The sequence below is a fragment of the Metarhizium robertsii genome, assembly GCF_000187425.2.
Source record: "Metarhizium robertsii ARSEF 23 chromosome Unknown MAA_Scf_4, whole genome shotgun sequence".
NCBI classification, from domain to species: Eukaryota; Fungi; Ascomycota; class Sordariomycetes; order Hypocreales; family Clavicipitaceae; genus Metarhizium; species Metarhizium robertsii.
The window spans coordinates 1,085,852-1,099,638 of record NW_011942182.1 but is presented as its reverse complement, the minus strand read 5'-3'; the positions used below and the strand labels follow the sequence as shown (position 1 = coordinate 1,099,638).

The window sequence follows — 13,787 nt, the reverse complement described above, 5'->3', positions numbered from 1 at the left end:
CGCCACTTGGGCCTCGGCGACATTAGAGGATGGCCGTCATGCATAACTCAGCCAACAGGGTCTTGATGCTGTCCTGGTTTCACATTGGCGACTCTCTTGCTGTGAGCCTGTGCCTGTGGAGGCGGCTAAGACGGGCGAATCAGTTTTGGCGGCATCGTCCCGTCAATGATGGCCGTGCCACGTTTGTACATGTTGGAGGATCAGCACAGTTTCTGGAAGGGAGGAAAGAAAACATTGAATGCTAAGTGAGCTCAAGTGCCCTGTCATGTCTCCTGTTGGCCCGAGACAGCGTCACAGCGGCCTGTGCCAGCCCCGTATCGGAGAGTTGAAAACTGGACATGGAGCATTGAAGCTTCAAAGGTCCGGCCTGACTCGATCATGTGAGTCGTGACTGATGTCAACTGCCCACTGCCACCGCCCGCCCAGTGTCGCAGCCCCAAGGCAAGTGCTCCTCCAAGATGGAACATTGAAGCCATCCATGATTCCTCAGTCAACTCACCACAACCAGCTGGCCAGGTCGCGCCGGCTGAGCGTCGCATCTTGGCCCGGCCTCCACAGCAATGCGCGCGGCTCATGAATAATCCCGGGGAACTATTAACGGGGGCCCTGATAGTACATTTGGAGTCCATTGCCAGATGGAGCCTTGACAAACGCCTCCGCTCTGGTTCCACCGCCGCGTCATGCAGACCTCTTTGGGCAACGCCCAGTGGATTCCAGATGCCCAGCTCGGCTCTTGTGGGATCAATTGATACCTTGCGGTCGCCGCCAAGCTTATCTGATCTGGGCCATCTTGGTCTCGAGGCGGAATGGGCAGGGATAGCGAGGAGCCGAATGAATCGCGACTTGGCTCTGCGCAGTGGCTCCACCTTGTCCACATTTCGCCACATGAATCGTTGTGCCACAACATGGCTCTGGGATATGTCGGCTTTGGCGCCACTGCCGTCATATTTCCGATCTCATTTCCCCCTTTCCGAACTTGGCTACTTTTCTGCAACACACGGCAGGCGGCGACGAGTAAGTATCTGGTCTGGTCTGGTCCGGTTTGAACAAAGAGCCCGCATGCGTGCAGGTATCAAAGACTGCTTTGCATTGACACTTGCTCGAATCGACACTGCGCAGTCAAGACTCAACATTGACATGGAACCTTTTGCCTACATTCGAGGTCCATCCATGGCTGCCGCCCGTATGGCCTGACAAGGAAGCTTCTGCCAGGGGTCGGTCTGGTGCGTATCGGTCGTATTGTCAACCAGTTCACTCTCTGCGGGCGTTGCATCAATGGTGCACTTGGGCTTTTGCGGGGGATGCGAATCCCTGTGGTACTCTACCAGACATGTCACGCCGTACATGTCAATACAATCCAACCCAGGGAGGGTTACATACGGGAACTTTTACGCAAATAAAAATGATCTCCTTTTATTTATAGTAGTGGTTATGGATGATGATTGTATAAACTCACCAGCAAGGGAGTAGTTCGTGACTTGTATTCATAAGATATCATTTATTTTTATGAGGTTTTCAGGTCCGGTCAAGTACCTTCTCTCCAGCACGCATGTCTCTACAATCACGAGACCTCTCATGGGCTGTAACCCCTTGTCATGTCATTGTACCTGGCTACACCTTTGGCCTGAATGGTAAAGTACTTCATGTCCCCACTGCATTTGTCTCCAGCCATCGTCTCCTTGGTTTCTGTGCCCCCAGCTGCTGCTGGCGCTCTTGGTAGCCGTGAAATTGCAGACGCCTTCGTGCGCCCTTTCGTCGTAAGCTTCTATCCACTTACATGGCAGAGCACATGCATGTCATGAGAGGATTATCTGCCAGGCAAGCTCCCACATAGTAGTTGATAGTTCTATATTCACAGCCCTCGTCACCACAGCACGCAATCGTGCAAAGAAGCGAGCCTATTACAAAGCAATCCACCCGTGTTTCATTCTAGTGCCCTGAAATATTTCATTGTGCTTGGGGCTAGGAGTATCGCCTGATGTTCGACTCGGAGCAACATTGCCCATCAGGAAGCGCCGACCAGACTTTATCTCGATATCGAGCGATGTGCTACATTGCCGCGCTTCAGTCATCCGTGTCCACTGAAAATGCTGTACAGTATCGCACCCGAACAGTGTTCTTGTCCTGTCTGTCATAATTCGGCATTAAAAATCACTATTCAGCCTATTATGCCGAATCGAAGCCCCATCCTTGGAGTTGTTTCAATGCATGGCCTCGTCCCTGCTTCGAAGCAGCTGTAACGAAAATCCCGCTGTCCTCTAATAGCCACGACCCACGGCGTTTCATTTTTCCCTCCAAACCACATTTTTTTCTGGAAATTCCTCGCCGAAATTCCGCCTTCGCTTCGTACATGACATGCAGAGACGGGCGGGAGCGCATCTGCGGGCTTTCCCTCAAACCTGTCAGGTCTTGTGTCAGAGTGGTTATCACTGAGTCATGAAGCAAAGGGGTCCAGCAAAAGGGGCTCATAGCCGAGTATGTCCGATGTCAAGCCTATAATTCATTATGCACATCTTGTCTCTCTCTCTCTCTCTCTATTTAGCCTCTGACATGTTATCCCCGGAAGCATCTGTGGCAAGTCAGGCGAAGCGGTAGAGTGGCCACATAGCCCGACGAGTCAACGACCTAGGCCGCTGAGCTGCCTCGCGGCATAGGCCTCAATGATGGACGGCACAGGATAAAATCCAGCTTGGTCATCTCGAGTGCTGTTGACTCTCTATACCCCTCAATCTTGACATCTAACTGATTCTAGGAAATAGACCAGCCCTTCGGCGCCCAGCTGCAGAGTGACTCCAGCCTAGCACGATATATCCGAAAAGCCCTTTCCCTGGTAAACTTTGAGTGGAAATGTTATGCCAAAAATCGACGACTTCTGCCAAGCAGTGGTTATCGAAGCCTTGATGGAGCAATCGAGGAACACCACGCATATTCTGTGTTCGAATTTGAAAGGCTCCCCCTTCCCCAAAGCAAGGCGAGACTGAAATTTCCGGCCGTCATCCTTCTCGCCAAGAATCGTAACAGATTAATGCTGCGATCAATCAGTTCCTCAGGGCCATTATCCTCTCCTATGAACGTGTAACTCCCTATGAAGATACACCTAGCCACAGTATTATCCTTTTCTGTGGTTGTCGAGAAGCTAGGCGAGGAATAAGTTAAAAATCTTCAAAAGAGATGGCCTTGCCCAGCCCTTCAAGCGCTAACTTGGTCGCCGCAGGAGCCTCCATCTCGTCAAATTGGCAGGCAGAATGTCCCTGGTTTTCCTGTCGGATTCCAGCTCATGAATGTAACATCTATGACTCTCGAATGTGCATGGGCCTTCCAGCACGGCTGGCTTACAATAGCGCGCCAGATGTCGTCCAGTCGCACGCAAGATGATGATGTGGATGAAAGGCATCAGTGACGACGCAGGGATAGCCATCTTGTCCAAGATACAGCACGGTACCATGCTTGTCGGCAATCAAAGATTCCATTAGCTGATGGAAGTTTTGGGGTCGAGTCCGTAGGGGCAGCTCCATCATTTATTTCTTCGGCAGTGTTGGGACCTGGTGTCTTGTCTTCCGCAGACGCTGTTTCACGGTAAAGGGCCGACAAGATCGTAATGCACAACAAAGGGGCCTCACGGACAAAGGACCTGCTGGTTACACGGATTGAACGCGTGCCCGGGTAAGAGCTCTAGGCACAGCCGTTCCCTTTATGTATGTATAGTGGTTATTGTTCCCTTCCTTCCTCTTGGAAAACCAAGGACCTTTGACACCCTACTGGATTATCGTTGAATTGAATCCTTTCCAAACCCTTGTCACGGACGCCGAATAACTAGAATCAGTTGCCGCATATGTTATTTGTTACACGGAAATGGCTGGTTACACAAAGGCTACGGCCACGAGTCCTAGGGCAAAGTCCCTCACCGACTTCTTGTATTTAAAGACGTCTTTGACCTTCAAGGCCTTGAGGAAAACCAAGGACCTTTGATACCAAAGACTGTTATTAGTTCAATTGAGCTATTGCTCCAAGCCTTCCATGTTGAACCCTTGTCACATTATTTCTGTTGTCTGGAATTTTCTGACTATGGACTAGGGAACTGGAAATGTCCACTCTCATCTGTCGCTACCTCCTGGACACTTTGTCGCTCATCGTGATTGTTCCCAACTAGCCACACTACAATTCAACCCCTTTATGGAAGTTTAGCCAAGAGTGACCTGACAAGGAAGTCTGTGGGGATTATATCCAGGGGCCTCTCCACTAATAAGCGCATTGACTCTTAATTCATATTGGTGCATGTGGCTATTAATTGTGATTTACAGGGGAGTACGTAGTGATTTTTCAATGGTGACGCAGGGGTTATTGTACATTGTCCTAATTTAGCGGGAGGTATTTCGACGCTAAATGCTTGCATAAACTAAGCTTGGACGTTCTCAGCGACGGAATGTCGTGTTTCTGCATAATGTCATGCTTCACAGCACGAACGGTTAATGCCAGCGTGTAACAGGGGGTATCACAACAGTACGACGCGGACCGACCCTCGAACCGACGATAGTTACGCAAAGGCTCAAAGACCTAGTTAGAAACCTTCAGCGTCTACGGCCTTGGGCGCCGAAGCTCGCTGCCGCTTTGAATGATTAGGACCCTTCTGTCTTCGGGCTCCGAAGACCTTGAGAAAATCAAGCGCCTTTGACATCAAAGCAAGCTGGTAGATTGAATCAAACACTTATTTCCAAGCCTTTGTATGAGACCTACACACTCTTTTCACATGCTCTGGGATGAAACCTGATCAGTAAGCAGGATAATTTTGACTCCTCGACTTGCCAAGGCTGCAAGCTGCCGCCGAATCTGTACAGACCACATCGCGGCCCGAGTGTCCCATGCACGTCATGCGTCATGTATAAAGGCCCGTTCTTGCTCATGGAATGCAGAGGGGTTAAATATTTGTCCAGCAATTATAGCATCTCGTTCGTGACATTATCCCTTGTACATGGTTCAAAACCTGCATTCTGCAATTCTAATAATATTTTCCCCAGTAACCCAGCCTTATACGTATCAATAAAATGAAGTACACAATGGTTTTGATAAGATTTAGATGAGGGAAAGCACGCTAAGCTTGTGGTATAGCCCTAAACCAACTTCCTACAGCTACGCGCACAGCTAGTATCCTCCTTTCACCAGCTATGTATTTGCTTACAACCAGGCATAGGCCTTATCTGCCACGGCGATAGATAAAAAGGACGTGGCAACGGTCAATTGGACGCGGCGCCGAATCTAGCTTCCTTGACCTCCAAAGCATCGGCCTCAACGTCGGGATCCTGGATGATGAGATTATCTCCGCGCCACTTCTCCTGTACTTTTTCCTTGAACTTGCCATTGGACTACAATAAGGAATCAGCAACCGTATTCCCTCAGGTACCAAGAACGCTAAGAAAGGAGACTACTTACGTCTCTCATCCAGTGGGTCAGAGTATGAAATTCGTACTTGAGACCACCGAAAAAGACGACTTTCTCCTCATTGGCTTGCCATTATCCGTCAGTGGCAGTCATTGAGGGAGGGAACATATTTCTGGGTATGAGTACCTTTACAGACCGGTTGAATCCAGCCACTTGCTGCGGTTGCACCGTAGATTTCCGTGTTTGCCGAGATGTTGGCAATGGATTCAACACCGCCACCGAAACCCAGATGTACCTTGTTCGATTTTGTCCTCCAACCATTGACCAAGATATCCTTGGATGTAAACGTGTTGGTCACTACATAGAAGCCCGATGTGCGGATTGTCGGATATTTTTGTAGCAGCTGCGACATGTTGGCTCTTGCCCATTTCCTGAAGGGATCGTCGTGGGCGTATCCGCGCTTGGTGACATCGCCCTTGCAGAGAAGAACAGCTCCAAAGTCAGAATGAAGCTCGAACTCGACCAGCGCGTTTGCCGTGGCCGGAATTCCAGCCGGAATGGGGACGTCGGCACTCATGCTCAAGCTCCGTGATGAAACTGTCTCTGTCAGCTTGGGCCCCCAAAGACGAGTGGACGGAGCCAGCTTGATGACTCCTGCCTTGTCAATCATTCCAAGCCCTGCTTTCCCGGCTTCGGCATCGCTGGCTACATTCAAAATTGGATGCCACGAGCCAGATCCGTCGATATATCCACACGATCCCGGCTTCACCACCAGTGATGACTCTGGTTCGTAAAAGGCATATCCTAGCTTGTGGTGGCTCATCAAAGCATTATACTGCTGGGGGAGGCCATCGTCATTTCCGGTCATTTTTCCCTTGAAGAAATCTGTTGGTGACTCAACTTTTGTATTGAATGTGTTCGAGGAGAACAAGTCGAGGGGCGATCAATGCACGCGGGAAGAGATGGGCTGACATGCATGACAACGTCGTATCTGCATATCGCGACTTCCGGTCCAATAAAAGCAAGACACGTCAGAAGTATGCCCGCTCAATTTCTGCAACGGAAAATTCCTTGTGACAGAGCTTCTCCAGCTTTCGTCCTCGGCTCGCCACTAATGATGGCTGTCTGAGCGCAATGCGCAGATATGAAGATGTGCAGGCACTCTTAATATGCTGGAAGGATGCAATAAAGACTTTCCAAGATCAGAGGACAGAGCTTCAGCGCGTGTTGAGATCGCCTTACAATTTTGGAGCCAAGGCTATCGATATCCCAAGCACCGATCCTGAAAAGTATCTCGAGGACAAGATCCGCAACTTTAGAGAAGCGCACGATAAAGAGCAGAACCTGTTGCTGGTATACTACGGTGGTCACGGGGATGTATTGAGGTTGGACGGCCAGTTGATTATCAAGTGGTAAGTAAGCCCGAGATTTCTCTGCATCATGAATCGAATGCATCAACGCTTACTGGACCGAAGCTTTGACGGAATCCAGCATCCTTACGTCGAGTGGAACACTCGTCAGAAGTCATTCCTCAAAGGTTCCAAAGCAGATACCCTGATTATCTTGGACTGCTGCCACTCCGCATCTGCTATAGAATCCATTTACTGTGGTCAGGACAACGTTGTCGAACTGCTCACAGCGTGCAGCATTGAGGGGAAAGCACCTTTGAGAGGCAATCATTCATTGACAAGCAAACTGACTGACCTGTTACAGTCAAAGGAGCTTTTTACATCAGGATTCGATACTTCCTACCTTTATAACCGCTTGGTTCATTATCAGAAGCTCAAAGGCCAGGTGTACCTGGGAGACGACGAGGACGAGAAAGGTGTTACGCCGCTCCGCATAGTGCTCCTATCACGCCGTGAGCAATTTCGGAATCTTCACATTTGTCGGCGCATCACACCGGATAGTGAGGACGAAGAGAATGATGCAGAGATAAACGGTGCCACAGGTCGTGAATCGGAGCCGGGGAAACAAGACGGCCAAGAGTCTGGCGAGGCGGCTCATCTATCAGCAACCCACCGATCTAAATCATATTCCGACGTTGCGACCAACACGGAATGGGACTTGGTCATTAGACGAGAGTCAGCGGTCAGCATTCAAAACCAAAGCGTCCGGTCTGTATACGTTGATGCTTGGACCAACACAACCACCGACACCGCTCCTCTAACCAAGAGACAACCGGCGATTCAAGCACTCGGTCCGGTGCAGATTGAACCTTTGACCTTCTATAGAGAGCCCGCGACGCGAAGGCCTTGGAGGCGCAAAATGGCAATTGAGCAGGACGAGCAGGAACGGTACGTGATTCCGGAGAAATGAGGCGACTGGCACTGACAGACCTCAACAGTGATCACCGGGCATGGTTTCACAGATACGCAATCTTCTTGGGCCAATGGGGAATGGCTCGTGAAGAAGAGAACCGTACAAGCCCTTACAAGATCGCGCTCCTCGGTACCGGGGTGGACTGCGCTCTCATTCTCTCCCACGATTGCCATCAAGTTATCCGTGGACGAAACTTTACCTCTACGGGTGAGAATGGGAGCTGGGACCAGGAGCACGCCGGACATGGGGCGTCTTGCTTGACGATGTTATTAGAAACGGCGCCATTTGCCGAATTCTTCATTGCCAAAATAACTGACCGACAGAGAATTTCCAACGCCGACACCATTGCCCAAGTGAGCATCTCCAGCCATAAAATTTCGGCTGCATGCTAAACCGAGACAGAGCATCGAATATTCCGTCAAAGAGTGGAAGGTCGACATGATCGTCCTACCGTTGGGACTTCATATTCACCACGACGGTGTTGCAAATGCGATATCCCAAGCCATCAGGCAAAACATCATCTGCCTGGCTGCAACGGGGAATGACGGTGCAAACACTCGTGCAGCTTTCCCTGCCAGAATGCACGGCGTCATTCCGATATTCTCCACAGACAGCTACGGGAACCCGTCTCCTTACAACGCCTCTCCGATGAGGGGGCGCAAAAACTTCAGCACGTTTGGGGAGAACGTCATGGTCTGGAGAGACGACCGGACGGACGGGCCGTCGTACAAGAGCGGCACTTCCTTTGCGGTTTGCATCGCGGCCGGCATGCTGGCGGCGATGCTGGTTTTTGCCCGGGACTACCTGCAACTCGACGAGAGGGACTGGAATACCCTTCACACACCCGCTGGTGCTGAAAAGTACCTCGAGCTCATGTCTTCCAGTCGGGGAGGGTACGAATACGTTGCGCCGTGGCTGCTAATATCTAATGAGATATTGATGGAGAACAGCAGCGGGAGCGAGGTTGACTTTAAGAACGCCATCAAGAGTCAGATCGTTACGGCTCTGCGGCACCTAAGATGAGCGTAACTAGTTCGAGGTGGTACGTTTGGGGGATCTATTGACATGATCCAAGACGGCTTATACTCCTTCTGCTGTACGGTGCCATTGGGAAAATGTAACAGTCGTGCGTTTCGGGTTATGCTGGCAATAGAAGCTCAGAGGCTGATCAGGTCGCAGCAACCTGCCAGGCGGGTTCTTGTTTACTCTCGTATTGTAGACCCAATGCTGACATATTGTTAGCAAGTTTTTTTCATTGTGACAACTACCCTTGACATTTCTTCAAAACGCATCGCTGCCTGACCGTCCGCGCTGGCAACACCATCTCCGCGGAGAAAGTCGCCATTCTTATGCGATTTTTATTGCCTCACAATGGGGCCTAACCGGTAGTCGTCTAGCTCTCGGCCGTGCGTTGGCAAATCACGCTATGGCAGCAATGTACGGAGCACCGGCATATGTCGGGTTCTACAGTCCGAGGCGATTTGTATTTGCCTTGCTTCATGCATCGCGGCGCGTGGACCATGACGTTGAGGGACTCGAGGTTGATCAAAATACTTAACAGGGGCAACTTAAAGTTGCGGCGTCACCAGACTGGTTGTGGAACAGCCCTGTCCCCACGTCATTGGCCTGTAAGCGACTTTAAACGCAGCTGATTGGACGAGTCTAGCTGTGCCCTGTTCATGCGGGATCGGGAACTAATACTATTTCGACTTCATCGTCGCCCGTCCGCTACATCTTCTTGCCTACATGTATTTGTGAGAGCAGGAAGCCGAATTCGCTCCATCACACTTATAAGCTAGGCATCGGCGGCATTCGGCCTGGAGCCGCCCGTTACCCATGGCTCGACGATCAATCCCGATAACCGACGTGGCACCCGCATGACATGGACCCCTGGAACAACATGCCATCGTTGCATGGGATGCTATTTTTACGCCCACAAACTTGGCCCAGAAATGACCATTGCGAGTATTCCGACTCGTCAGTCTGCTTGCAAGGACAAATCCTTGGCCAGCCGACGTATCAGCTGCGTCATATTCCCAATTCTTTCCGGCCAAGCCCCTGCTCACATGGCCCAAAAATGCTCCCGGAGAAACGTACCGCACATTGGTAATCACAGAGCGCATAAACTTGCAAGACAGCCATGGAGTTGTTTATTCCAGTTTCAATCACGGGACATATTGTGGAGGAGCACTTGGGACATCTCCGATGCTACAAGCCCAGGCTTGAAAACATATATAAATGGCAGCTGAGTCGTTTAGAGAATGCCATTCCCTTTCTTCTCCCGCACTATTGGAACTCTACCTCGATCCAAACCCCCCATCGATTTAAAACTTCACAGCAATGACCACCACGATGTCTGTGGAACCCCCCAGATTCCCGTTCCAGCGTGCCTCGGGCATGGAACCGCCTGCAGAGTACGCTCGTCTGCGAGCCACAGAGCCTGTCTCACGGGTTACGTTGTTCGACGGCAGCTTGGCCTGGCTTGTCACCAAATACAAAGATGTCACACAAGTCGCAACTGACAACAGGCTGTCCAAGGTAAGGCTCCTCCTCACTTATACGGCCTCAGGGCAGCAAATCTGACCATGACACATGACACCAGGTACGTGACAGGCCTGGCTTCCCAGAGTTGAGTGCCGGAGGCAAGGCTGCTGCCAAGGCCAAGCCAACCTTTGTCGACATGGATCCGCCCGACCACATGCACCAAAGGCAAGTTGTGTGTATGCATGTACGCATCGCCATCCACCGGCTGACCTCTTCGAAAGGAGCATGGTGAGCAAGTTTTTCACCGACGAGCATGTGAAAAGCTTGCAGCCCTTTATCCAGAAAACAGTCGACGACCTCCTGGCCGCTATGAAGGCGAAGGGTTGCGCCGCCGCACCCGTCGACTTGGTCAAGGAATTTGCACTGCCGGTCCCCTCCTATGTAAGAACCTACAGCCCTGGTATCAGCAAAGAAGTATACTGACGGTCCCTTGCAAAGATCATTTACACCATCCTCGGCGTGCCATTCAGCGACCTGGAATATCTCACACAGCAAGTTGCCACCCGATCAAATGGCAGCGGAACAGCCAGAGAGGCTTCAACGGTGAGCCAGTAAGCTATCCATCTACGTGCAAAAATGGTGCAGAACTGACGGTGTGACATGCAGGGAACTGCTGAATTACATTGGCACCCTTGTCGACAAGCGCCTCGCTGAGCCGAAGAATGATCTCATCAGCGAACTGGTTGTCAACCAGGTAAGCAAAGGGATTATAGAAAAGTCCGACGCAGTCCAGATTGCCTTCCTCCTGCTTGTCGCGGGCAACGCAACGCTAGTCAACATGATCAACCTGGTAAGCGAAATACAAGTATCCAACAGAAAGCCCCGGTGTCCCTGGCTAACCAGCAGCCACAGGGCATCGTGACGCTATTCCAGCACCCGGATCAGTTAGATCAACTGAAATCAGATCCGTCCCGGGCAGGCGCCTTTGTCAAGGAGCTTTGCCGCTACCACACCGCATCGGCACTGGCAATGAAGCGAACGGCAAAGGTTGACGTCGAAATCGGGGGACAGGTACGTGCATCGTGTAGTTAGCCGACTGACGCATCCTGACGGCAGGCAAAACTGACACGGAGCAGCGTATTAAAGCCGGAGAAGGCATCATCGCGTCCAACCAGTCGGCGAATCGGGACGCCGACATCTTTACCGACCCCGACACATTCGATATGAACCGTACGTGGCCTGCCGAGGACCCTCTAGGGTTTGGTTTTGGCGACCACCGATGCATCGCGGAGACCTTGGCGGTGGCAGAGCTCACCACTGTGTTTGGTACGTAGAAACAAACACGTCCACCCTGATTAGTATACCGAGCGAGCGCTGTGCTGACCGCGTCTGCCCTGAAGCTACCTTGTTCCAGCGGCTGCCAGACCTGAAGATTGCCGTGCGGGAAGACGATATTGAATTCTCACCGCTGCACAAAGACGTGGGGATTACGTACCTGCCCGTCACTTTTTAATACACCACGCATGAGGAGGCTTTTTAGCATGGCTGTGGCTGTCATTGTCTTGGACGAGCAGGTAATTTGGTGTTGAGTCGTGCCACGTCTCACGAGCCTGGAGCTTTGCCATCCGATCAACACCAATTGTTCACCTTCTTAATGCCTCTTTACGTTGTTACAGGCTGAGAAACCCCGCTCATTCCTTGATTGGATCTGGTAGTTAGTTGTCTTTTGCCATTGAGACTGAATACAACGGTATAATGCGTACTTTCTGCCCCTATCGCCCCATCTCTTCGTTCCATGGCTCACTGGTCAACACAATGCGCATTCTCACATGCATAGGAGCAACTGACTACCATTATCTATTTCATCTAACCTACATCCTCAGCAAATCAAGCAACCGAAACAAATAAAGCGCTGCTTCTGCCACACCATACGCGAGCGTTGTATTCCATGCCCAGGTCGCCCGGTGAAAAGTTCCATCAAGCCCTCTCCGCATCCGTATCCAAAGTTCAAAACACATACTACTTGGACCCGTGCAACACCCAGCTCAAGTTGAACTTTCTCCAGATAATCGCGTAGTGATCATCCTTGGAGCCACCCGTCTGGTCAAAGTTTGTCTCGACCAGCGCGCCAACCTCCCCATCAGCGGTCCTCGTCAAGCTCGCGTACCCGCCCTCGTTCCCGGCCCCGGCGACAGGCGCATCCGCCAGCTTCCGGCCGCTGGTGTACCCCTTTGCGTCCTTGTCGTAGCTGATACGGACACGCATGGCGCGCCGGGTATTCTTGTCCGCCGAGTTGAGAAACACGACGCGCGCCGGGCCCTTGCCGTCAGCCGGGTAGAGGAGCGTCGCGCCGGCGCAGTCCGGGTCCGGGAGGCCCTTGTCGAGGGAAAACTTGCCAAACTTGTCGAGGGTCCCGCGGCCAATCTTGCGGTACTCCTCGTCCTTGCCGGCGCGGTCGTTGCGGTACAGCTTGCCGTCGGGCGTCTGCACAATGGTGCCCTCGTCCCCGGCGCCCTTGAGCATCTTGAACGTCCAGGTCCGCTGGCCGGGGGTGCCCTGGCCGATGATGTTTCTCCCCATGGCGGGCACCACGACCTCGCCCGTCGTCAGGACGATGCCGTTGCCGGGGCCGACCGTGTCCCACGCCAGCCCCTTGGGCGTGAGCTGCTTCGTCATCTCCTTGGGGTCCGACCACGTCTGGCCGTCGTCGGTGCTCTGCGTCACGTACAGGTGTCGTCGGGTCTTCCATTTGCCGTTAATCTTGTCGGTCTTCTTGCCGTTGTGGAGCTTGTCGTCGCCCTCGTGGCTGACCTTGGCGTTGTGCCAGTTGAGGAAGAGGTAGATGGTGTTGCCGTCGACGACGGGCGTGGGGTTGGTCCAGACGCCGTCGTCCTTGGTGACGACGTGTAGGCCCTCCCAGTCGTTGGGGTTGCCGCCGTGGCTGGTGACCTCCTTGGTGCGCTTCATGACGATCTTGACGTCGCCGACGTCGCGGTTGTCGTAGCGCCGGCCCTCGGCGAAGGCGAGCACGCGGCCTGTCGACGTCGTCACGAGGGCGGGGACGCGGAACGAGTGGAATCTGACGGCGAAGGGGAGCTTGTCTGCGCCCTTCATGTTGGAGCTGTGGAAGAGCACGAACTCCTTGTGCGTTGGGGACACGTCTTTGGCCACGTCCTTGACGGCGGGGGCGGCCAGGGCAACGCCCGCCGTGGTGGTGAGCCAGGCGAGGAGAACTGAGGCTCTCATCTTGAAAGACGGTTATATTAGAACAATACAAACTGTCCTGTGTATGGAGGTGAGGAGTATTTCTGTACGAGGGAGTTAATAAGCTGGGGATGTTTTATAACCAAGGCGTTTGCGGCAGCTGATAGCCAGGCCTAGGTTGGTGATGATGAAGATGAAGATGCAAATGCGTGTGTAGGTCGCGTAATCGGAGTGGTAGTATCACGAAAATCAGTGATGGAGTTGACTATAGAACTGGTTCTTGATTGGATCTGGGTATGGAATTGAGGCCTGTTTTATATTGGCTTCTTGTCAAGACTGACTTGTGCTAGCAGAGCGACTAGGGAGATGGCTTGAAGGATTTAGACAAGATAGTTTGTGTA

General features: G+C 52.1%; 4 protein-coding genes across 4 annotated transcripts; 2 read left to right on the top strand and 2 right to left on the bottom strand.

The window, feature by feature from the left end:
- Positions 1-5,231: 5,231 nt before the first annotated feature.
- MAA_08205 (uncharacterized protein) lies at positions 5,232-6,244 on the bottom strand (the record flags this gene model as incomplete). The annotated part of the gene is made up of 2 exons (XM_007826203.1): positions 5,232-5,360; positions 5,573-6,244. The coding sequence occupies 2 exons, from the start codon at positions 6,242-6,244 to the stop codon at positions 5,232-5,234; spliced, it is 801 nt and encodes a 266-aa protein (XP_007824394.1).
- A 266-nt stretch (positions 6,245-6,510) lies between these two features.
- On the top strand, positions 6,511-8,721 carry MAA_08206 (Peptidase S8/S53, subtilisin/kexin/sedolisin; the record flags this gene model as incomplete). The annotated part of the gene is made up of 4 exons (XM_007826204.1): positions 6,511-6,788; positions 6,852-7,673; positions 7,724-8,051; positions 8,101-8,721. The coding sequence occupies 4 exons, from the start codon at positions 6,511-6,513 to the stop codon at positions 8,719-8,721; spliced, it is 2,049 nt and encodes a 682-aa protein (XP_007824395.1).
- A 1,329-nt stretch (positions 8,722-10,050) lies between these two features.
- MAA_08207 (Cytochrome P450 CYP55A19) lies at positions 10,051-11,516 on the top strand (the record flags this gene model as incomplete). Its single annotated transcript, XM_007826205.2, has 8 exons — positions 10,051-10,236; positions 10,301-10,414; positions 10,513-10,623; positions 10,681-10,793; positions 10,828-10,936; positions 10,976-11,032; positions 11,095-11,253; positions 11,319-11,516. 8 exons carry the CDS (start codon positions 10,051-10,053, stop codon positions 11,514-11,516), a joined length of 1,047 nt encoding a protein of 348 aa, XP_007824396.2.
- Positions 11,517-12,201: 685 nt separating this feature from the next.
- MAA_08208 (glycoside hydrolase family 33 protein) lies at positions 12,202-13,428 on the bottom strand (the record flags this gene model as incomplete). The annotated part of the gene is made up of 1 exon (XM_007826206.1): positions 12,202-13,428. The coding sequence occupies one exon, from the start codon at positions 13,426-13,428 to the stop codon at positions 12,202-12,204; it is 1,227 nt and encodes a 408-aa protein (XP_007824397.1).
- Between the last annotated feature and the right edge of the window lie 359 nt (positions 13,429-13,787).